Source organism: Abramis brama (genome assembly GCF_963993115.1).
Source record: "Abramis brama genome assembly, chromosome: 4".
Taxonomy (NCBI): domain Eukaryota; kingdom Metazoa; phylum Chordata; class Actinopteri; order Cypriniformes; family Leuciscidae; genus Abramis; species Abramis brama.
The window spans coordinates 45,741,005-45,764,004 of record NC_139966.1 but is presented as its reverse complement, the minus strand read 5'-3'; the positions used below and the strand labels follow the sequence as shown (position 1 = coordinate 45,764,004).

Sequence of the window (23,000 nt, the reverse complement as noted above, 5' to 3'; positions counted from 1 at the left end):
AAAATAAATGATGGGTAAAAGAGTTGGCAACAGTAGCGGGGAAATACACCAGCCGGATTTGAACTCATGCCCACACGATGCAAAAACCACTAGGCAATGGCTCTTAACACATACAATAAATTATTATTGTATCATGCAATTATACTGTGTAGCATGCAGTAGCAAATATGTTGGTATTCCATTCCAAACATACCCTCTTTGGCGCATCGTATTTTTTTTCTTACGTGTCTCATGACAGTCGCACCAGGATCTGTGAGGATAGAGGCTTTGAAAAGGCTTTAGACAGTGAGTTTTGATTTGATTTGTTGTGTGGGGACTGGAAGGCTTTATTCATATTGCTCTGTTATAAAATATGCTTTTCATCAAAGAAGCATGGATGGAATCATCAATAAAGAATTATCGCATTTAATCCTTTGCAACATCTATTTGTTATGGGTGCATATTGTGTGGTATTTTTCGTGCCAAGATTCCCCTCATCAATATTCGCATATCTCATGTCATATCTCATTTCCCTTTTGACAGCAGTAATGAAAGGATTTTTGTAACACCAGCTGTAGCTCCATCTAATGTGTAAATTATAAGTCAATAACTTAAATATCAAGCTCAACAGATGTCTTTGTTCAAATAATGCACGAGTCCTTCACTCCATTACATTTTATGTTGGAACAACATGAGTCTTGTTTTGAGAATGTACAGTTTAAATGTAGCCTATATTTGTGTGTGTTTCAGAGCTTGCAGAATAAAATGACCACCAGGCGGTGAGCAATGAGGGTGTGTTGACTTGCTCTCTCTCCTCATACTGTTTCTTCATGAGGGCTGAGAGATGACCATGAACGGCCGCTGGTCCTTCAAAACCCTGACCGTCATCTTCATCCTGCTGTCCACTGCAGGTAAGACCACTTCATACAGATGCCTTTAAAGTGAGCGATTTCTGAGAAACACTACTGATATCTAAAATCAACCCCAACAAACACATCCTTCCCTTCATTGCTCCGCCCACAAAATGCTCAAACACGCAATGCAAGATTGGATAGCTGAAGCAAAGCACAAAAAAATGCCTTGTGAAAAATAAAGCAAAGATGATGAATTAACAACAAGGAAGAACAAAAAATGAGCAAACAGTATACATACAAGCAAGAGCTTGTTGCTAGTCGATAGCAGCACACCAGCTCCAGACAAACAATGACATCAAAACTGTCCTGTCACAATAGCTGAAGAAAAGCCAGGAACAGCATAGACCAAAAACTCCAATCAGGGAAACACTTAAAAAAAACTAGGCATTGAGAAAGGTCACATGTGACTGAAACATTTGCCACTTTTTCATTAAAGCAGTGGTTTTATCTTCCAATTGGTGGTTCCCCTTCATTGTTAGAGTGTGCAGGCTTTTTTGAAGTGTTAACCCTCACACTATAGCTAACATTACAACAACAGGTTCTGAAACAGCAAAACCAATGTTAGTCACGTATTGAGCAGAAACAACACAACCTGCGTCCGTTATCAGGCCTTCCCGCTTAGGTCTCTCCAGCGCTTAAAGTCATTACCCCTCTTTTTCCAGTGATATTCCTCTGACCTTTTCTATTTTGTAATGTCTCTCAGCCACCTCTCTTTCAACAGTCTTTCTTCAAATCCCCCTCTTGCTCACTCTCTCTCCTCCCCCAAAACGAGTGTAATTCCCATGCAGCGTTGAGTTTTACATTAGAATGAACAAAAACTCAGTCAGACACATGTCCTCGGAAATCATGGCTTGGACTTGATGCAGACTGAGTCACAATTATAAGGATCTGACTTGGAAAAAACTGATTCAACTTTTACTCACAGTAACTAATGACTGCATTTGGACTGATTACTCAACATGAGTCATTCAGGATTGAACATTGGCTTATATTGCTCTTTCTGCCAGGCAAAGCGTGCAGTGATTTGTTCGACAATCATCAAACATGTGGAGGGAAAAATAATGGCTATGATGTAATTGAAAGCAATTCATGGGCCATCTACCAGCGCAAAATAAAATGCAATGTACTAACAAGCAAGTTTACCATTTTTGTAGCAGTTCCAATAAGTATTTGCCAAAATATAACATCACTATATACACTGTATATTTTATGACCAAATATTTATCAAATATGATACATGCATACATATGCAGATTATTATTATTCTCGTCCATTTATTCCACAAAAGCAACTGTTTGTGGTCTGCAATTATCATGGAACAAATATCTGAAAAAAAACTCTATTTGCTTAGTAGAATAACTTAATAAACATAAAATGATGCATTGCCACTATATTGCACACTATACTTGTGTATGCATTTTTTTATATAGCAATGTAGAAAATATGTATTTTTCCATTTTGTACATGGAACTCTTTATGCAAAGGAGCTGTTCATCTGCTCAATAGACCGCTGAAAATTTCATCAAATGGTCCTAACATGAATTCAATACCTACAACCACATTTCCCATAAGACAAACAGCCAGCACTGATTTTGCCACTATACTAAAGGCCAGGGCGATGACAGATGTGTGTTTGGATTGAGCTCAGAAGACTATGCTGTTGTAATAGGATGTGAGAGTGAGAGAGGAACTGTATGAGAGAGATATTTAGAGAACTATTTGGGGAATATTTATACAAATACCTTTTCAATTGTTTGGTCCTGTTCACTCACTCTGTAATATTTCAAGACAAGAGGAGCCACACTTAGTATCTCACTCAGGGGGATTCATGAAGAATGAATTGTGCCTACTGATAGTAATTTATTTGTAAATGCTGTTTGTGTTGTTTTAGCAACCGATTTGGAATTATGCTAATCGGGTAACAGCCCAAACACGGCCCAAATAGTTTGCTGAATGCAATTTGTACAGAGCAATTCCCAATCTTGTATTGCTCTACTATGATATTCACACTGCCGCTCAAAAGAATTTTTTTTCTTTTTAAACTTTTATTCAGCAAGGATGCATTATACTGATCAAAAGTGACAGTAAAGACATGTAAAGTTACAATTCTATTTCAAATTTGACATTTCTTTTGACATTTCAAGAATCCTGAAAATAAATGTATTTTGCTTTCCACAAAAATATTAAGCAGCACAACTGTTTTCAACATTGATAATCATGTGAAATGTTTCTTGAGCAGCAAATCAGCATATTAGAATGATTTCTGAAGGATCATGTGACACTGAAGACTGGAGTAATGATGCTGAAAAGTCAGCTTTGTTATCAGGACATTTTAAAATCTGGATTGAGTGTACTTGGCGTTTTTGTGCTGAAGAAGTGCACACTGAAGTGGCACAACTGTTTAGTGCATTCACCCCAGGATATTTTAACAGACAAGCAGAGCCAGAAGTATCACACTCAGACTTTTGAGATTGTTTATGTAACTCCTAAGCCATATCTCAACCGACAAGAAGAGATAAATATCTCAAATGAACCGAAACCTGTCCTCAAAGTGAGCATGGAAAGAAGTAGAGAAATAGAGTTGTTTTTTTTTTTTCAGACCTAATGGCTGAACATCATGGAGTAATGGTGCACAGTGTCATTCATAAAACATTTTGCTGTTATTCTCCAGTGAGTGCAGACATGTTAATTCTAACATCAACAGACACAACTACTCAGAAGTAACTTGAGGACAAGGCTCTTTTTCAAACATCTGTGAATATTTAATATTTCTTTCATGGAATGCTTTTCGCAGTCAAGTAACTAGTTATAATGAGCGAGAGCTACAGTCCACCATCATTATAAAACACAACCAGGTAGATCTTCTCTCTGCCAGAAAACACATGCTGATTTCCTTCATCTGCCAAAACTCCCACAAAAGGGTGAACTTTCACCTTTATGAGTCCACACAGCTCGTGTTTGGCTTATGAGGCATTATACCCCGTCCAAAATCTGCCGTTCCCTGAGGTTAATAGTCCTAAACCTATCCATTTATGGTAGCGTCAGTCTCCTTAAAATATTTACCGGACTCTCTTGACTGAGCTCACTTCGATAAGCATGAACGATTTCACTATTCATCTTTGGTTTTCTCTGAGCAAACGTCTTATGCGCCATTTGTGTGAGGCATTAGCATTCAGACACGTCTCTCTCAGCTGAACTCTGAAATAACAAAAGTCTGAGGAAGAGCCCTTGCCAAGCCCAGTGTTAAGTAGAACTGGGAACCGTTTCCATGGTTTAAAAAACACCAGAACGGAGTGATTTATGACTTTTGGTTGTGTTTACAGTGCATTCTTTCATTAATGCGGATAAAACACAGTACTAAAGTACGGTATTAAAACCGCAGCACTGCTATGGAATCTGATATTTCGCAAAACATATAGTGGACCTAGTAGTCTGGTTCTTTTTAGTGAATCAAAAACACTTAGGAATCAATACACTGTAAAAAAATTCTAACCCTCCCAAATCAAAAATTTCAAGTGACCGATAACATCTAAATTTTTCAATTGGCCCAAGTGAAATTCTTGTTGCAATAGTCTGTTAACATTGGCTCAATGAGAAATAATACGTCAGACTAATTAAAAAATGTAGATGTTATCGGTCACTTGAAATTTTTGACTTGGGGATGTAATTTTTTTTCACAGTGATTGGCTACTAAGTCATTAATTAAATCAGTGTTGCTTTTAGTTGTTTATATGACCATGTTTATTTACTGACACACATTATGAGTTTTGCATGAAGTAGTTATTTATACAAGTGACAATTAATGAATGAACAAATAAGCAAATTAACTATACTTTGTGGTTTAGTGAATTCAGGACCAATTAATGGATTGGATTAATGTCACCTATGTGCCGCATTAAACCAAATAAAAATGCGAAAAAGTAAACCATAATGTTGCTCTTGCATGCAAGAGGATTGCATTAGATTTATTTTATGATTTGCTGTTTCTGTTTTGTTGAGGACTGAAACGCTTGTCAGATTGCGAAGGGCAATAAATGCAAAAAGAATTACATAACTTATTTCCAAATATTTATTTTACATCATTACTCCAGTCTTCAGTGTCACATGATCCTGCAGAAATCATTCTGATGCTGATTTGCTGCAACATTTCTTATTATCATCAATGTTGAAAACAGTTTTGCTGCTTAATATTTTTGTGGAAACTGTAATAAATTTTTTCAGAATTCTTTCCTAAATTGAAGGTTCAAAAGATCATCATTTATTTGAAATAGAATGTCTTTACTGTCACTTAATTAATTTAATGCATCCGTGCAGAAGTACTTATCTTACAAACTCCAAACGTTTGATTAGTAGTGTACACACCAAAAATGGTTTCTGTTGTTAAATTTGGCTCTCAAAGAGGCAGCCATGCATGATTTTAAGGGTTAATATTATAGTTTTAGACCTGTCAGACAGGTGTTTGTCCACCTGGACACATCGCAGATACATTCACATTTCATTCTCACTTTATTTCTGGTGAAATGAGCATGAACTGAGGTGTTGCCTGTCAGCACAGAAAACTGGCGTACCAAAATAAAAACACTTAAATACTCCTGTTGCCACAATGAAAAGGAGAATGAAAAAATCTCCAACAGGTGGTTTTCATTTCACACCCCAGCTTTTTCTTTTGTTCTTTTTTTCTCCCCTTTTCCAAATATGAAAGACCTGCCTTGTTGCCTGTGTTTTTGCCTATTTGGTTGATGGATACATAGTGTGAGCACTGCCAAATAACTTCCAATGCAATACTGGGCCCTTTATGGGGTCAAAGGTGGCACTGGAGGGTTCTCTGGCCCACACTGCTGTCAGCACTGATTTATTCCGATCATTACCAGCCTCTCTGTGTGCCTGCGCTCTCACGTAATTGGCAGTTTTGGTCATTAGCGACAGGTCAAATGCGGCAAACATTAAATTGTTTCCTGTGTCATAATATTTTTTGCCTCTCTTATTCAACTTCGATTCCACGGCAATAAACGTTAAAGGTTCTTGTTTCCATTCCAGTTCTTGCGAGTCTTTTCCATGCCTGCTCATTCATTGTTCTAATGTGAATGGGAATCATTGCCTTGATATAGCCGGAAAACTTAACCAGTGGTTTCCAAAGAGAAAGTTTAAGATCACACAGTACTGTACAGTTCAGAGCAACAACGCCTCAGTCACAGATATTAATCCACTGTAAAAATGGACAGTGAGGTCCATCAGATTCAAAGATCTAGTGTTCTTGTCCATTTCATTTACCAAACGTGCCTTCTCAGACAGCTCTCATCTATATGCAAATGCTGGCACGGTGCTTTCTTATTTTTCATAAAGCTCAGTATGCAGCTTTAGAAATGAGCAGGTGCACTTTGGGAGTGAGTCTATGGGCATTGCTGACGAGCACAGAATTCTGCATAGAAAAAAAAAGTAGGAATGGCCAAGATACTTGCTTGTTCATTTGCCTTGTCATTACAAAGCTTCCGAGACTCTGCGAACTTCATTATCTGAGCAATTACTGGAGGGAGGATTGTTCGATGGAGAGTTAGTTGAGAAGCTATCTGTTTTGGTGCAAGACGAACATGTTTGTGATGCCACTTGTGATATTAAAAACTCTCACTTTTACAGTGCTTATGGTTCTGGAGTTTAAGTGTACCACATGACATAAAGTCAAAAAGGACATATTTAATGAATCTGGCAGCGTTTATTGCAGCCAAAGCTCTAATTACTGGAGACATGAAAGATCTGCTCGGTAAACCTCTCCCTCTGTTCCACTATCGAGCGCATATCAGAAGTCATTCATCCCACATTGAATCAGATCACGAGCTGTTTGAAATCACTCAGCTTTATCGACCTTATTCTCTCATCCTCCTCTGTTTTATCTCTCTGCAGCTCTCTCGGCGCACTTCAGAGTGTGTGAGCCTTACTCTGACCACAAGGGGCGCTATCACTTCGGTTTCCACTGCCCTCGACTCTCGGACAACAAGACATACATTTTCTGCTGTCACCATAACAACACGGCCTTCAAATACTGCTGCAACGAATCCGAGTTTCAGAGCGTGATGCAGCTCAACCTCACCACCAACTCAGACGGTTACGCCCACAAGTGAGAAACTGGTCATTTGCTAGCATGCACTTTGCTTTTTTTGAGGATCTGAACCAATACCCCACATGATTTTTTTTCAAATGATGCACCCCTATCTAAATTTTTCTAGAGAGTTAACAAACAGTGTTAATTTTTTTCAACAAAATTACTGAATTAAGTTGTTTTGGTTATAACAAAGACGTGACAAAAATAAAACAAATTTCAAATATATACTGTTGACAAAAATATGACATATCATATTATAATATAAAAACAATACAATAATAAATAATTGGAGTGTTCACTTTAAATGTTGATACAATTTTTTAAAATTTGGTTCAGTTTTTTTCCCCCCATTTGAGTAAAACTGACTCAAATTGATGAATATGACGTGATGAAAGTATGAATTTTTTTGTCAAATATGAAAGTTTTTGTCAAAAGACAAAGTATGACTAAAACAAAAAATAATCTGATGCTGTTTTACATTTAGGCTACTTATATACACCCAGATAATGAAAATAATCTAATGTACACTGTAAAAAAAACTGTAGAAATTACAGTATTACTGGCAGCTGCTTGCCAGTAACTTACTGTAGATTTAAATTGATGTTATTTACTGGCAACAGTTTGTTCAAAGTTAAATGAACACTAAACATTAACAAGTCTTTATCTTTAGAGAATAAAACTAAAATAACAGCCTCATGCAAAGCATTCTGGGAACCAAAATCTGAAGGAAAAAAAACAGAAAAAGGTTGATGAAGATTTCTGGTTCCCAGAATGCTTTGCATTAGGTTGTTATTTTATAGTTTTATTCTGTTAAGACAAAGACTTGTTAATGTTTAATGTTCATTTAACTTTGAACAAACTGTTGCCAATAAATAACATCAATTTAAATCTACAGTAAGTTACTGGCAAGCAGCTGCATAACTATAGCAAATGTCTTACAGTGTATGCAACAGTCTCCATCTCCATTTCAAACTCTTCATAGTCTTAAATATGACAAACAACCTCTGATACTTCTTAGTGTGAAATAATTCAAGATTCTCTGAATATTTCTCATTCACTCCTTCTCTTGTACTTGCTATTTTAATCTTTTTGTGATGTGTACTCCCGGGGCACACTTATTTCTACATATTGATATGTAGCTTGTCCGTCCATCTAAACCTTACCACAGCCAGTCTGCACCAGATGGAAACTTCCTCTAAAAAAGCGTTCTGAACCATACGCTGTGCTGTTAAAGCACTCTTCTGTTTTGTAATGACCACAGAAGGCTAGCATTGCCATTCAGATTTTCCCCACAGGCTGTTAAAGTAACGAAGTCTGAAAAATGACTCCCAGTCTCTAAAGCAGCCAGCAAGACCAGAAATCAGTAGAGTGATACATTTCTTCTGAATATTATCATGGCTTGTTTATCCCTCCAGCTGACTGAGAGGGAGGGGAGTAAAATGTGACAATCAGATGGACTTGCGTATTTGCGGAAAGCCTGGTTTTGTCTGCCATCTTCACACATATGCAAACACGGTTCAAAATGCATAATACAGCAGAGCAGATACTAAACCACATGCACACAAAAGATAGAATTTACTGACAGAACAGGCTAAATGCAGGTTTGTTTAAGTCAATCTTCAAACTTTTTGATGTCAAGGACCCCAAAATATGATGGCCCAAATGCAAAGGATCCCCTTCCTAAAATATACAGGCAGATATGTATACATATGTATACTGTATAAAGACGCATTTGTACTGTGTGGGAAAATGTGTGATATTATAAACACATTACCAAGATTGAATGACCGAATTTTATATTGTATTTGGCCTAAAAGAAAAAAGGAGGGAAAAAGTATTTAAAAAGTATTTTCTGGAGAATATTTACATTATATTAAGCACAACATATGTAAAACATATGAATGTCTTTCATGAATGTAAAAAGATAGATAACTTATAAATACAAATATTTTCACAGAACAATATGCAGATTCATCATTAATTTTTTAATCATAGTAAAAAATTCAATTTTGTAATTTAATCATCTTGATTTCTGAATAAAATAATTAATTAATATATTAAATTTTTCGTGTTAAATATGTCCTAGAGTATAAAAATCCCTGAATTAAATGACATTAACTGTTTGTTTTTTTCAATTACATAGTATTAAATTGGGCCCCTCTAATCTTGAATATTTTAATACATCTATTACTGTAGGAAATGTTATAAATGCATTTAAAACAATTGAAAATATCAGTGCAATATCTTGAGAAAAACAAAAGTGATTGTACGATTGTATTGTCACAGCCTGCGTCCGCGTTTTCTGAAACATCTCTGTTGGCGTCTGCTATGAGTGCGATTTATTATTCATTATTCCCAAGTGAGCCAAGCATCCAGATCAAACTGTCTGCTATGATGATGAAAGAATCCCTCTGACATTCAGCCATGGCAAAAGAGACAATATGTCATACACTCGTGTGTGTATGAAAAACTAAGACCTTGTTGTTTCAGTCATGCACCTGAGATCTCTGTCAGAAAAACATTGCAGTACTAATCCAAAACCAATCAATTAATTTTCAGCCCCACAATGGGACATAAACAATGAAGCAGTGACATAAAGGCCAACTTGTCACCATGCCCTGACTCTAGTCAAGCGTGAAAATATTATTTCACCACTCAAGATCAATTCAATCCTTCTGTGTGACTGTAGAATCCCAGAGCACTGGGTAGCTGTACAACGTCTGCCCGACCCGCACACTATCCTGCCAAAGCAATCACAAAGACCAGTAGAAAGCAATTACAGCACTTTACTGCCACTGCGTTGGCACTGACCTCTCTTTTCATTGTACTAGTTGATTTAAATGAGTAAAAAATCAGGCTCATTCTCACTTGTAATGATATGACTATTCCTGTTTCTCATTCAGAATGAACCTTTTTTGTAGAGCCCAAGTATAACTTCCATCTCTTTGTCGTTCCTGTCGCTTTAGTAACTACACCGCCCTCATCGGTGTGTGGATTTACGGCTTTTTCGTCATGATCCTTCTGGCTTTGGACTTCCTGTACTACTCGGCTATGAACTACGAGTTGTGTCGGGTCTACCTGGAGAAATGGGGCCTGGGAGGACGGTGGCTCAAACAGGCCAGGAGTCAATGGCACAGCACAGCTCAGGAGAGTGAACACAACATGGGATCAGGCCTGAGTCACCACCACCATCCACGGCACAGCTTGAGAGGCGAAGCACAGAGCCCTACGCTCCTGACCTTCCAGACCTCAACAGCCTGGTGAGTCAACGAACAGGGATAAAGGAGAGCTCCCAGAGAACTAAACACTCAGGACCCTTATGTTATGTCCAGAGAGTCATTGTAGCGTAACACTAATTGATTTCTGATCTTGATGGATTGTGTCGTATACTCGGACACAAAAAATAAATTGATATTGAATGAACATTGGATAAAACATTAATGTAACTAGCAGAAAAGTGTATAAAACATTATATTAATATAACAACTAAGATGTGAGAAGGTCTGGGCTGTTTCAGTAGAGGCTTGAATGCAATGCAAAAACTTTGGTAACACCTAAGTATAAGGTTATATCCGTGAACATTAGTTATTAGGATTCATGAACAAAATATGACGTAAAATACTTTTTAAAATGTAATGCAATATTGATCTTCTATTACTCTTAAAACAACACAACTGTCCAAAACACTCCACCACGTTATAAAAAAAATACATTAAAATACACACGTGAAATTAATAAACAATTAAATAAGAGAAATACACATCTAACAAATGTTAATTTCTACATTTATTTTTAATGTAATTTGTAAAAATTTGAATTGCATTGATTATATATATAAAGAACAAACTTGAATTAACATTGAACAAAACTTTGTAAATTAGCATTAACCTAGATTAATAAATGCTGTAAAAAATGTTGTTCATTGTTAGTTCATGAACCTCATTGTAAAGTGCCACCAAAACTTTATCAAACTTTTATTCTCAATTAATACTGGTGGATTACTAAAAAATGGATCATACAGGTCTTATAGGCACATTGACGTGAATGGACAGTAAGTCTGACTAAAGGTTTGCTACAGGAAGTAAAAACAATTGTTGTACTGTACCTCATTCCAGGATCCTGATGTCATTTCTGTATTATCCATCTTGCAGACTGTAAGACAAAATATTTGTTGTTAGTTCTCATATGATCTCTATACTTCAAAAAATGTGTGGCAGTCACCTCAACATCTGGCAGAAGTTACTTGTTCACAATGAGCATTGGTGATTTTCAAGTAAGAAATCGAACAACGAACTGGAGTGACGTAATTTCGAACAAATCAGGCCAAAACAACCTTCGTTTTGTGTTTGTTTCGGCAGTTCGAAACAGCTTCAAACAACCATTGGTCTGTGGCGATTACGTAATAAGTAGGTGTGGCTCTGAGGCTCCGCCTTCTTTAACGTGGAAATGTTCTCAGGTTTATTTCTTCTACTAAGTACCTTGAGGTCGGATGTCCGCCAGTAAAAACATGAACTTCGCCATGAGTATATCAGGGCCTGTAGACTAATATCTGATATACACCAGGAAACACTTTAAACACAGAATTTACCAGCTAATCATACATTAAAGAAGGGTGGAAAGCTGACCTTTAAAAAGTCTGCAAATTCTTGGCTCAAGCAAAGGAACTACTCAGACACCACAGAAATTGTTTCAGATGGGATTGAAGGGAAAACATCTTCTAACAGCAGGTGCTGGCCACATGGGTCCCTCATGGCTAATCTGGCTCAGTATGAGGTAGCATTCGCTATGCCATCTGTTGCATCTGTTGCTCACTGTTGCCTGACACGACCTTGACACGGCGACCCTTGGCATCCAATTCAAACCCAAAGGCATTTATGTTGCTAGAAAATGAATTCATTAAAAATGTATCAGTTTCCACAAAAGTATTAAGCAGCACAACTATTTTCAACATTGATAATAAGAAATGTTTAAGAAATGTTTGTAATTTTACAGATTTTTGATCAATTAAATGCAGACTTCTATCAAAAACATGAAAAAGAATCGACCATACATTTTTGAACGGTAGTATATGTTAGCTAAGACTTACAGTGAGGAAAATAAGTATTTAAACACCCTGCTATTTTGCAAGTTCTCCCACTTGGAAATCATGGAGGGGTCTGAAATTGTCATCGTAGGTGCATGTCCACTGTGAGAGACATAATCTAAAAAAAAAAATCCAGAAATCACAATATATGATTTTTTAACTATTTATTTGTATGATACAGCTGCAAATAAGTATTTGAACACCTGTCTATCAGCTAGAATTCTGACCCTCAAAGACCTGTTAGTCTGCCTTTAAAATGTCCACCTCCACTCCATTTATTATCCTAAATTAGATGCACCTGTTTGAGGTCGTTAGCTGCATAAAGACACCTGTCCACCCCATACAATCAGTAAGAATCCAACTACTAACATGGCCAAGACCAAAGAGCTGTCCAAAGACACTAGAGACAAAATTGTACACCTCCACAAGACTGGAAAGGGCTACGGGGAAATTGCCAAGCAGCTTGGTGAAAAAAGGTCCACTGTTGGAGCAATCATTAGAAAATGGAAGAAGCTAAACATGACTGTCAATCTCCCTCGGACTGGGGCTCCATGCAAGAGCTCACCTCGTGGGGTCTCAATGATCCTAAGAAAGGTGAGAAATCAGCCCAGAACTACACGGGAGGAGCTGGTCAATGACCTGAAAAGAGCTGGGACCACCGTTTCCAAGGTTACTGTTGGTAATACACTAAGACGTCATGGTTTGAAATCATGCATGGCACGGAAGGTTCCCCTGCTTAAACCAGCACATGTCAAGGCCCCTCTTAAGTTTGCCAATGACCATTTGGATGATCCAGAGGAGTCATGGGAGAAAGTCATGTGGTCAGATGAGACCAAAATATAACTTTTTGGTCATAATTCCACTAAACGTGTTTGGAGGAAGAAGAATGATGAGTACCATCCCAAGAACACCATCCCTACTGTGAAGCATGGGGGTGGTAGCATCATGCTTTGGGGGTGTTTTTCTGCACATGGGACAGGGCGACTGCACTGTATTAAGGAGAGGATGACCGGGGCCATGTATTGCGAGATTTTGGGGAACAGTTAGAGCATTGAAGATGGGTCGAGGCTGGGTCTTCCAACATGACAATGACCCGAAGCACACAGCCAGGATAACCAAGGAGTGGCTCTGTAAGAAGCATATCAAAGTTCTGGCGTGGCCTAGCCAGTCTCCAGACCTAAACCCAATAGAGAATCTTTGGAGGGAGCTCAAACTCCATGTTTCTCAGCGACAGCCCAGAAACCTGACTGATCTAGAGAAGATCTGTGTGGAGGAGTGGGCCAAAATCCCTCCTGCAGTGTGTGCAAACCTGGTGAAAAACTACAGGAAACGTTTGACCTCTGTAATTGCAAACAAAGGCTACTGTACCAAATATTAACATTGATTTTCTCAGGTGTTCAAATACTTATTTGCAGCTGTATTATACAAATAAATAGTTAAAAAATCATACATTGTGATTTCTGGATTTTTTTTTTAGATTATGTCTCTCACAGTGGACATGCACCTACGATGACAATTTCAGACCCCTCCATGATTTCTAAGTGGGAGAACTTGCAAAATAGCAGGGTGTTCAAATACTTATTTTCCTCACTGTAGGTCACGACTGACGACGCTGACTGGACATTTTACATCAGTATTCATGACATGTTCGAACATTCTTCTTGACATGCCAAACTGAAATGAAGTGTCTGGAGTCTGAAGTGATTTTAAAAGTACGATCATAATGTGGCAGGAACGCTAATATGAGATAAGTGTGTTGCATTTCATATAGCAACAAGACACCGGTCCGTGACGCCTCCAAAAGTTCTAACATGGGCAATTAATTTATTGTTGGTGAGCATTTCTCAGTATTTGATTTTTGCGATATTGTGTGGGCAAAGGTGCAAAGGTTTTGGTTTACAGTCACCTTTGATCAATTTAGTATATCCTTGCTGAATTAAAGCAACTTCTTTTTTTTAAAGTGTTACTGACGCTATACTTTGAGCGTTAGTGTATATATCATAACATAAAATATCATTGATGTCTGTCATAGCTTTTATCCACCCAGATCACATCTTACACTCTGACAGGCAACAAACGCAAAAGCCGGAAAAAATTTCAGTGTACGCACAGATTTAGAGATATTTTTCAAGCTAGATTTCTGAAATGCAGACTCAACTCCGAAACGAGCCAATGAGCTTTCCATTCTCTCATTCTCGCCCCTCCCCTTCCACACCTGTCCTGTCATCTGAGAGTGGAACGTCTGGAGGCAGGCGAGTGGAATCTAGCGTGTAATATGATGATGATGCGTCTCGCACTTTGAAGAAGCTGGAGAAATAGAGTTCTTGCAGCTCAGAGATAAGATGCGTGAGCGCAATAAGTTCGTCTGGCTGTTCGACTCCAAAAGAATTTTGAAGGATAAGGTTAATTGAATACTGGCACACTTGAGATGTAATTGACATCAAAGCAGTTTCTCTTATGTCTGTGTTCACAATCACTATGCTAAAGTGTGCTTCAATCAACACCATGAACTTGTACTACAAATGATAGACAATGATCACTTTAATACTGGATGGCCATCTCAACAGCGCCCAAAATCTAATTTATTAATGTGATTTTCTCTGCCCCCTTCCGCCTGGTTGATCTGTGTGTGTGTGTGTGTGTTGCACATGTGCTGCTAATTAAAGTCCTGCACCTGCATGCTGTTGGCAGGAGATAATTTAGAAGTTAAAGCCTCCCTCTACCCTCCTTCAGACTGTCTTCTGTGTCAATATTCTCTTCCAGCAAGTCAATTTTTTTTTATGATTATTTTCAAAAAGGTCCAAATGTCATTACTTTGAAGTAGCAGGCAGATTGAAGAATTATCCCCAAACCCCAATTTGTGTAATATTGAATTTATTTGGGAGTTGGGAGTAGTTAAAGCAGAAAGTGAACCCATTTGTTAAACCAGTGGTTCTCAAACTTTTTGAATCCAAAGCCCCAATGTCCAATTATATATTCCTCAAGATATTTCTGGTACTTACTCTAATGGCAAAGCTTCTTATTTTTTTTATTTAAAGAAGCTAGGGGTGGCAATATACAAATGAAGTGAATGTTTAGTAACAATTTATTTTACAGTGTCCTTATTACATATTTACATTAGTTACTATATTAATAACTGCAAATTATGCATAATTACATTATGCAACTAACCCTAAATCCCTAACCTTAACCTTACAGTAAGTAGTTAATTAATATTACTCAGTACTTAAATGTACCGGTAAAGCTGCACTGTAACAAGGATATCATCAAATAAAGTGTAACCAAATGTTCTTCAGGTTTCAGGCTCTTTATGACCAATGAATTTACATGACTTTTCTAGTAATTTAGTAGGTTTAAATAATTGCTAATTTCTCAGTAATTTCTACCCGATAAAATATTTTAGAGTTTGACATAACCACAAAAAAATCATATTAATTATTAAGTTTTTCAAAATTGTATTACCAAACCTTTCTTTCCAAACTGTTTTTTTTTTGACCATGCAATTAAAGTCAACAGGGATCCAGTGTAGTTTTGGACAGCTTTGACTTTCATTGCATGGACAAAAATGCAAATAATAATACATTCGCTAACTCGAGGGTATAGATAATAGTGTAAAAGCTGAGATTTTCTATTGAGTCATGGTATTAATGTCACAGTTTGTGAACACAGAATGTGATTCTGAGAGGTCAGTTTACTTCTGATGATAAGGGACAGCAGTAACTGAATATCACGTTGGCTACGCCAAATGAAAAACACTTGATCTGAGTGATGATCAGAGTCATGTTTAGAGCTTTGCTACAGTCCAAACTCGTACATCCGAGAGCACGGCTGCCTGCAGACTCTGGACTGTTGTTGGCAGCAAAACAAATTGCATATCACTGAATAAAATGAAATTTTTCATGGAATTGCATAAGAGAGAATCCATCTGATAATAATTAAGCAATTTCTCGACTAGTGGTGAGTGGAGATAGTGATTTCCCGTAGCTTTCGTGATTGCATTTCTTGTCTGTTTTGGAGTTTTCTCATCATGATTCCAGATGGTATTGGGTTGGAAAAGAAATTAAGAAAAATGGGAATATTTTTGAATGCCCTAAAGGCTTTAATGAAATTACAGACAAAAACCACAATCGCTGTAATGGCCAAAGCATCATTACGTCTTCAACAGGCATTTAATATGAATAATGAGGTGGTAAGCTATGTTAGGAGGCTATGTACTTTAATAACAAGCTTTTAAACCAATTAGAAAGAGTATAAAGCAGAGAATTTGACACACTATGCAAAGCCGACACTCAATTTTCATTATGTAATGGAGTGTAGCAGTGAGCATTGTTTTAAAATTACCACTCAATTTGCATTTGATACCGAGAGCTTTAGGGGCAATTCACACCGCACAGTAATAACTTGCCGCTTGCCATCCGCTCTGCCCCCACTTTGCCCTCTTTTAAAACGGCTTTGAAGAAGCACTTTTATAGCTTGGCGTTTGACTCTGACTCAGGAGAGAACTAACTATTTATTTTATGTTGTTGTGTTTTGTATTCTCTGTGTTTGGTTTTATCGATGGCTTTGTACAGCACTTTGGGCTGCACTTGAGGCAGTAGAAATGTGCTTTATAAAAAAACAAACTAAACTAAACTAAACTAAACAGTTTGTCAGATCAGTGCGACCCCTGTCGGCATCTGTTGGCATTGGTCGGGGTTTATTTTCACGTGTTCAGCAGCGTTTGTTGTCGGTGTCTGTTGGGGCAGTGTGAACATGACAGTTATTTTTCTTAAAAGTCTAAATCCAACGGCCAGCTTGTTTGTCTGTGAGGAGTGAATTGGCCTTTAGTCTTCTGTAATTCAAACATATTAATTTAGCTATTTTCCTCTGAAAGGACTCCAGTCGGAGAAAACTGATATTTTCATCTAAATGTCACCAACTCAGAGCACTTCCCATCAGAACGCCTCTGCTTCATTTCCCAAAACAATCATCTCTCAGGGGTTGTGGAGTGGAGGCAAGCCCAGTGGGGGCAGTTGGTATTTCTATTGCACACAGAGGGCAGTGCTCATCTTGTGTAAATATCTCAGCGTGAAGTGACTCACCATTGTCTCAGCTCTCATACTTGAAGGGTTTGGTTTGGATTAAGACCTCGTGTTTGGTTTAGAAGAACTCTCTTTCTTTCACATACAGATATAATCAGCTGTTTCTGCTTTTCAGTTAATGAAAATTGAATTTCAGTTTGTATTGCCTTGCAACTTATACTTCTGCTGATATTATCTAGCTGGCTAACATAGATGAGGTTTTTTCTGCATTTTGAAAATGACTTGTGATGGTCTTGCAATAAGCAGTAAGAATGTGCTGAAAACCACAAACCAACAAACCAATCAGTAATGTTTTGCATATGCTGCTGTTTTCCAGCAAAAGTGTGCTTATGACTTAATAGAGCTGCACTGTAGGTGTATAATTTCCAGCTTTTTGTAAATGTTATTTTTTTTAAAGAAAACAAAAATATTTTAGTGAACAAAAAAATGTAGTAAAGAAAAATTTAAGTGCCCCTATTATACTACCTTTGTTTTGGAAGTCTTCTATAATATGATTACATGCATCTAATGTAAAAACAAATTAATTTTCTCAAAATTTACATTGCAGCATCGCCTCTTTTCTCAGTGTCTGAATTGGTTTGATAAAGGATCAGGTCTCCCTAAACCCCTCCTTTTAGAGAGATACACTGCTCTGATTGGTCAGATGGCTCAGTCTGTTGCGATTGGTCAACCGCTTCAGCGCATGTCGGAAACAAAACAGCCTTTTGTACACAGTTATACGAACAGTAACGATGGCGCCGGGTTTTACCGTTTCAATTCGATCCTGAGTCTTCATTCGGAAAGTGGATCTGCTACAGCAAATCTACACCACAAAACAAACTCTTCCAGACCTCGGCTACAATACAGTGTTTGAGAGCAGGTCAAAGTGTTCATGGGCAGCCAATTGAGACCATTGGCTGGTGTTGTGCAAATAATATATAATACTACTACAATAAATAATACTAATTATGTATATAAATATGTACATCCATTTTGCAAAGGATAAAATGATTTTAGTGAACATAATAAATATAGATACATGTTCTCACTGTTTTTTTTCTTTTGGTGGAGAGGGTGTAAAGACTAAATCTAGAGTACTCCATTCTGAGTATTTTCCAGGACGCCTGTAGAGTTAGGGAAGACCTGTGTGTGACATTTCAACTCTTTTCATGAACAACGGTGTGTTCCTTAGAGGCGTGTTCTCCAAGACCAACAAACCTGTCTGCGCTCCTGGCCTACATTGCTTAAAAGCGTTCTGTAATGCATTATAAATGAGCATGGTGCTCTGTGCAGACAGCCCCTTCTCTAAAGTAGGCCAAAGCTCTGGACATTCCCGAAACTTTTGCCAAGACTAGATTCTTAAAAATCTGACCACGTTCAGAGTAGCGTAAGGATCAGGCAGTTGAACGGAGTCAGCCATTCATCATTACAAACAGGATTAGTTTGTAGGAACAAGTTGATTAAATGTTCTGTCTTTATCTGACATTTCCATTTATGAGGCTCACAAGTCTCACTCAAGTGGCAGAGGGATCCAAATGTTTATGCTATTTCTAAATAACTCAAGTAAAGCGTACCAGCAGTCAAGTGCCCGTTCTAGCTCTGCCAAAATGGACATTTACTAAGCAACATTAAAGGGATAATACACCCAAAAAGGAAAATTTTGTTATTATTTACTCACCTCAAACCCATATTAACTTTCTTCATTCATTGGGACACAAACCCAGTTTTTGAAGAATGTCCTGGTCACTTTTTTCAATATAATGATGGATAAATGTACAATAACAATGACAGAATATCCATTTTAGGGTGGAATGTAGTTTGGGGATGTCCGATAAGACTAAATACAAGTGGCGTATAGTAGATAGATATACTGTATATATTAAATGGAAGCAGAAATGTGAATCTTATTTAAAAGCTCTTACATTAATTTGTTAAAACTTGTACATTATTTTAGCTGTAAAGCTGTTCTCATCATTTTTAAGGTTAATTTTAGGGTTTTACTGGTTATGTTGCCATGGCAGCAAAGTTGTAAAATTGGAATTAGCAAGTGATTTTTTTTTTTTTTTTACACTAAAATCATGTTTTCGTGCACATTGTTTACATCTTGTGGCTATGATGAGTATTTTAACGTTTACAGATTGGTCCAATTCACTTCCAGATTTTAGCTGATTTATTTTTTAAGAAAAGGAGGGACAAATTTAAATTAAATTTTGTGGTAATCAACAATATGCCACAAGTGTTTAAGCTTGTATTGTACCCACTTGTATTGTGAACCCACACAAATGTGTAATATCAGCTCATATTTATGATGGAGAAAAGTAAGTTTGAGTTGAGGCTCCTAAAAGACATTATATTCATTTTGTTTATAAAAGCTTTTTGGAAAAGACTGTTGTGTCAGTCTGACTTGTAACAGGCCTTATTAGCAATCCAAAGTGTGTGCGAGGATGCTGTCTCTCCGTACAGTGAAGTAGATCAACATGTAAACAGGTTGAGATGCGATCTGAGATTGTTTGTGAACGCACAGCTCAATCGTGCTCTGGCTTGCCCACGGCTACAGAGCTGGTGTCTGATTATAACATCCACAAGGGCCTAATCAACACATCTGTTCCACTGGGAGATCCTGTTTTCCCTTAAAAGATCATCGTGCATCACTGACAGAGAATACATGCTTGTATTGTGAAATACCAAGATTATATACTGCATGTATTTAATACTTTCTGATGCCTGAGCCACAAAAACATGAGTGTCAATTGACATATTAAATTTTAATCTTGATCTGCTCTCTCTCTCTCTCCGTTTCTCTAGATATCCAGCTTTGATCCCAAGGATATACTTGGTATGACAAAGGAGGAACAGCCAGAAAATGACTCTTTTTTTAGACTCTTTTCCTGGCCCCATCTATATTTACGACACGGACTGTGCCGGCAACCTCCTGCAGCTCCGCTGGATGGCATTTTCTCCACATGTTGATGCTGAGACTGACAGCTGCAAATGACTTTCTCTGCCCAATCAGAGCAGGCTTTTTCAGCTGGATCTACTTTTGGAAGGACTTTAATGAGAATGTTGTCTTTGACACCCACTACCTTGCCTTGTCATTTCGGAAGTTAAGATTTAGACGCAGGGAATAGGACTTTGCGAAAAGACAGAGAAGAGACCGATGGGTCCGTAAACCTCTACAGTACATGTCATGTTTGCACTGCTCTGAAGTCATTGGTTGGCTTCTCTTGAAAGTAGCGAAAAAAGATTTTTTATATCCGTTTTAATTTGACCCAACAGGATTAACCATAACATCATCTTACAGTATTTTAAGGTGCGGTCACATTTACTATTGTTCTGCGAATTTCCAAGGGCGAAATCCAGTCATTTCAATAGATTGGGAATTTCACGTGAGGGCGTAAAATTTCATAACGCAGATTTTCGAGTTTAAATTGCTTGGTTTAAGTTGAAAGATGCTTGGTCTGATTTGAAAGTGACTTTACATTGCTATAGTACAATAGACAAAAGCTTTTTTGCCTGCAAACTTTTGATGAAAATTTACTCATGTGACAACACCTTTAGAAAACTCTGAAAATTGTAGGTTGGGGAAATGATTTCTACATAAAGCAATAGATAATAATGAATAACTATTAAGAAAAATGTCATTTATCGACCATAAGAACCATAACTTTACCTGAAACTTGACTAAGTGGCATTGCTTCATGGAGTGTATCTGGATAAACAGATACCTGACGGTCACTTCATTGTAGAAATCCTATTGAATTTGTGCACTGAGTCGAAACCAACTAGACATAGGTAAAAGTAGCCACTGTTAGGCTGTGAGTATTCACCTGCAATAACACACAGCGTTGTGCTGAGTTGTGTTGTGTATAGAGGAGAAATTGTTGTGATTTCGTTTATCTATTTAAGGTGAAACTAGTTTTCCCCTCTTGGAGGGAAGAGAGATATGTTATGTTTTGGAGTAATAAGTTATAATGGTTATAAATTGCCTTACAGTAAATCTGTAGTACATGCCTAGCACCTTGTTCTGTGATAGTGGTTGGTACCTCAGTTGAAGTGTGATATGGCCGTCCACCTGTTAAACTTCTCTCTGTTTTTATTATGGGTTCGGTAGTTGGGGGAGGGGGTGGGGGGTTGGGGGGGGGGGGGGGGGGGGGTCAGCGGAGTTGTAATTGCACTTGTTAACTTTTTACTGTTACAGTCTGGGAGAAATAAAGATTTATCTTTTGCAGTGTTTTTGGATGTCTATCAGATCTTTCTCTCTATATATATATCACCTTCTGAACTTATTTTATACACTACCGTTTAAAATTTTGGGATCAGTAAGACTTTTAAAAAACAAATTAATACTTGTATTCAGCAGGGATGCATTAACTTGATTAAAAGTGTTAAGTAAGCGCATTATTTAAAGTTACACATTTTTTATTTCAGAAAATTATATTCTTCTTAACTTTCTATTCATTTAAGAATCTTGAAAAAAAAGTATCACCGTTTCCACAAAAAATATTAAACAGAAAAACTGTTCAAAAAAATTTATTGAGCAGCAAATCAGCATATCAGAATGATTTCTGAAAGGGTCATGTGACTGAAGACTGGAGTAATGATGCTGAAAATTCAGCTTTGCCATCACCGGAATATATTACATTTTAAATAAATTAAAATTAGAAAACAGCTATTTTAAATCACAATAATATTTTACAATATTACTGTTTTCTTTCTGTATTTTTATCAAATCAATGCAGCCTTGGTGAGCATAAAAGCATCTAATAAAAACATTAACTCCACTCCAAGGAATGTACATATTTTATTTTTTATCTATTTATCTATTTATATGGCTATCCTTCTTTAAATTGGCCATATGCATATCACTCTTTTTTTTCCCTTTTTTCTTGGTAGCTTCTTTGGTTTCCTTCGTTAACATTAGTTAATGAATTAGGTATCAAGAACTAACCATGAACAAAAAAGTTTTTGAATCTAGGTTAATATTTTTTTTTTGCATACACGACTAATATATTTCAAGTTGTATAAAATAGCATACATCATCAACAAACATATAAATGAATACTCAGCAATAGGGATGCACCGATCCACATTTTTTCACTTCCGATCCGATCCCGATACCTGAATTTGGATATCGGCCGATACCGATACTATTCCGATACCAGAGCTGTGTTTGATTTAATATTATTATTATCATTATTGTTTATTTTATATGATGCTGAAATAAACTTCTCTCAACAGGCAAGTATGAATGATATGTTATATATGTATGTATGCCCCAAAAGTCAACTTGAGGTAAGTATAAGGTCAGAAAAGGAAGTCAGAAAAACAGGAAATCCTGTTAACAGGAAAAATCCCATTCTGAAAACAAATATGCAACTGTAAGGGTTTCAAATTGATTGTCATGTCAATATTTATTACATTCCCAAAATGTCAAATAGCCTACTTGCGTCTTGAAATATAAGAAAAGTGCAAGTGTAAACATCTTACACACACACTATCTGAAGGGTGATCCTCGCTCCGATGCAGTAACTCTCTCGATGAATGCTCGATCAACATCAGCATCGTGCAAACAAACAAGCGGATTTCGCCTCAGACGCGCGTCGATTTCGCTTCAAACTTTTGCTTTTTACGCACGTTAATTTTTCTCTGGTCGCGCGAATGGATTCAAAATATTCAAGCGTCCAAATAGACGCGGTAGACGCGAATTTGACGCGCTATTCGCGTTTGGTGTGAATGCACAGTAACGTGGTGCTTTTTTAAATGTTTGATTGCGGTCGTTGTGTTGTACGACGCGAGGGAGCTTTAAATGGCTCTGAATTACAGCTTTGCAAACATTGCATTTTGCTGTCTTGCTCTGCAGTGTTTCC

General features: G+C 37.3%; 1 protein-coding gene across 2 annotated transcripts in view; it reads left to right on the top strand.

Annotated features, from left to right (window-relative positions):
* shisal1a (shisa like 1a) overlaps nucleotides 1–21,913 on the top strand; it is a gene marked incomplete at its 3' end in the record, with an annotated part of 29,188 nt that extends 7,275 nt beyond the window's left edge. Inside the window, exons 2-5 of one of the 2 annotated variants that reach the window (XM_084112067.1) lie at nucleotides 730–890; nucleotides 6,792–7,005; nucleotides 9,957–10,250; nucleotides 19,939–21,913. In XM_084112067.1, coding sequence (XP_083968193.1) covers nucleotides 824–890; nucleotides 6,792–7,005; nucleotides 9,957–10,250; nucleotide 19,939 — 576 coding nt within the window. In that variant the 5' untranslated portion in view covers nucleotides 730–823. Of the gene's footprint in view, nucleotides 1–729; nucleotides 891–6,791; nucleotides 7,006–9,956; nucleotides 10,255–19,938 lie in introns of those variants that run through there. The other variant, XM_084112066.1, reaches the window with a different exon arrangement.
* Nucleotides 21,914–23,000: the final 1,087 nt, after the last annotated feature.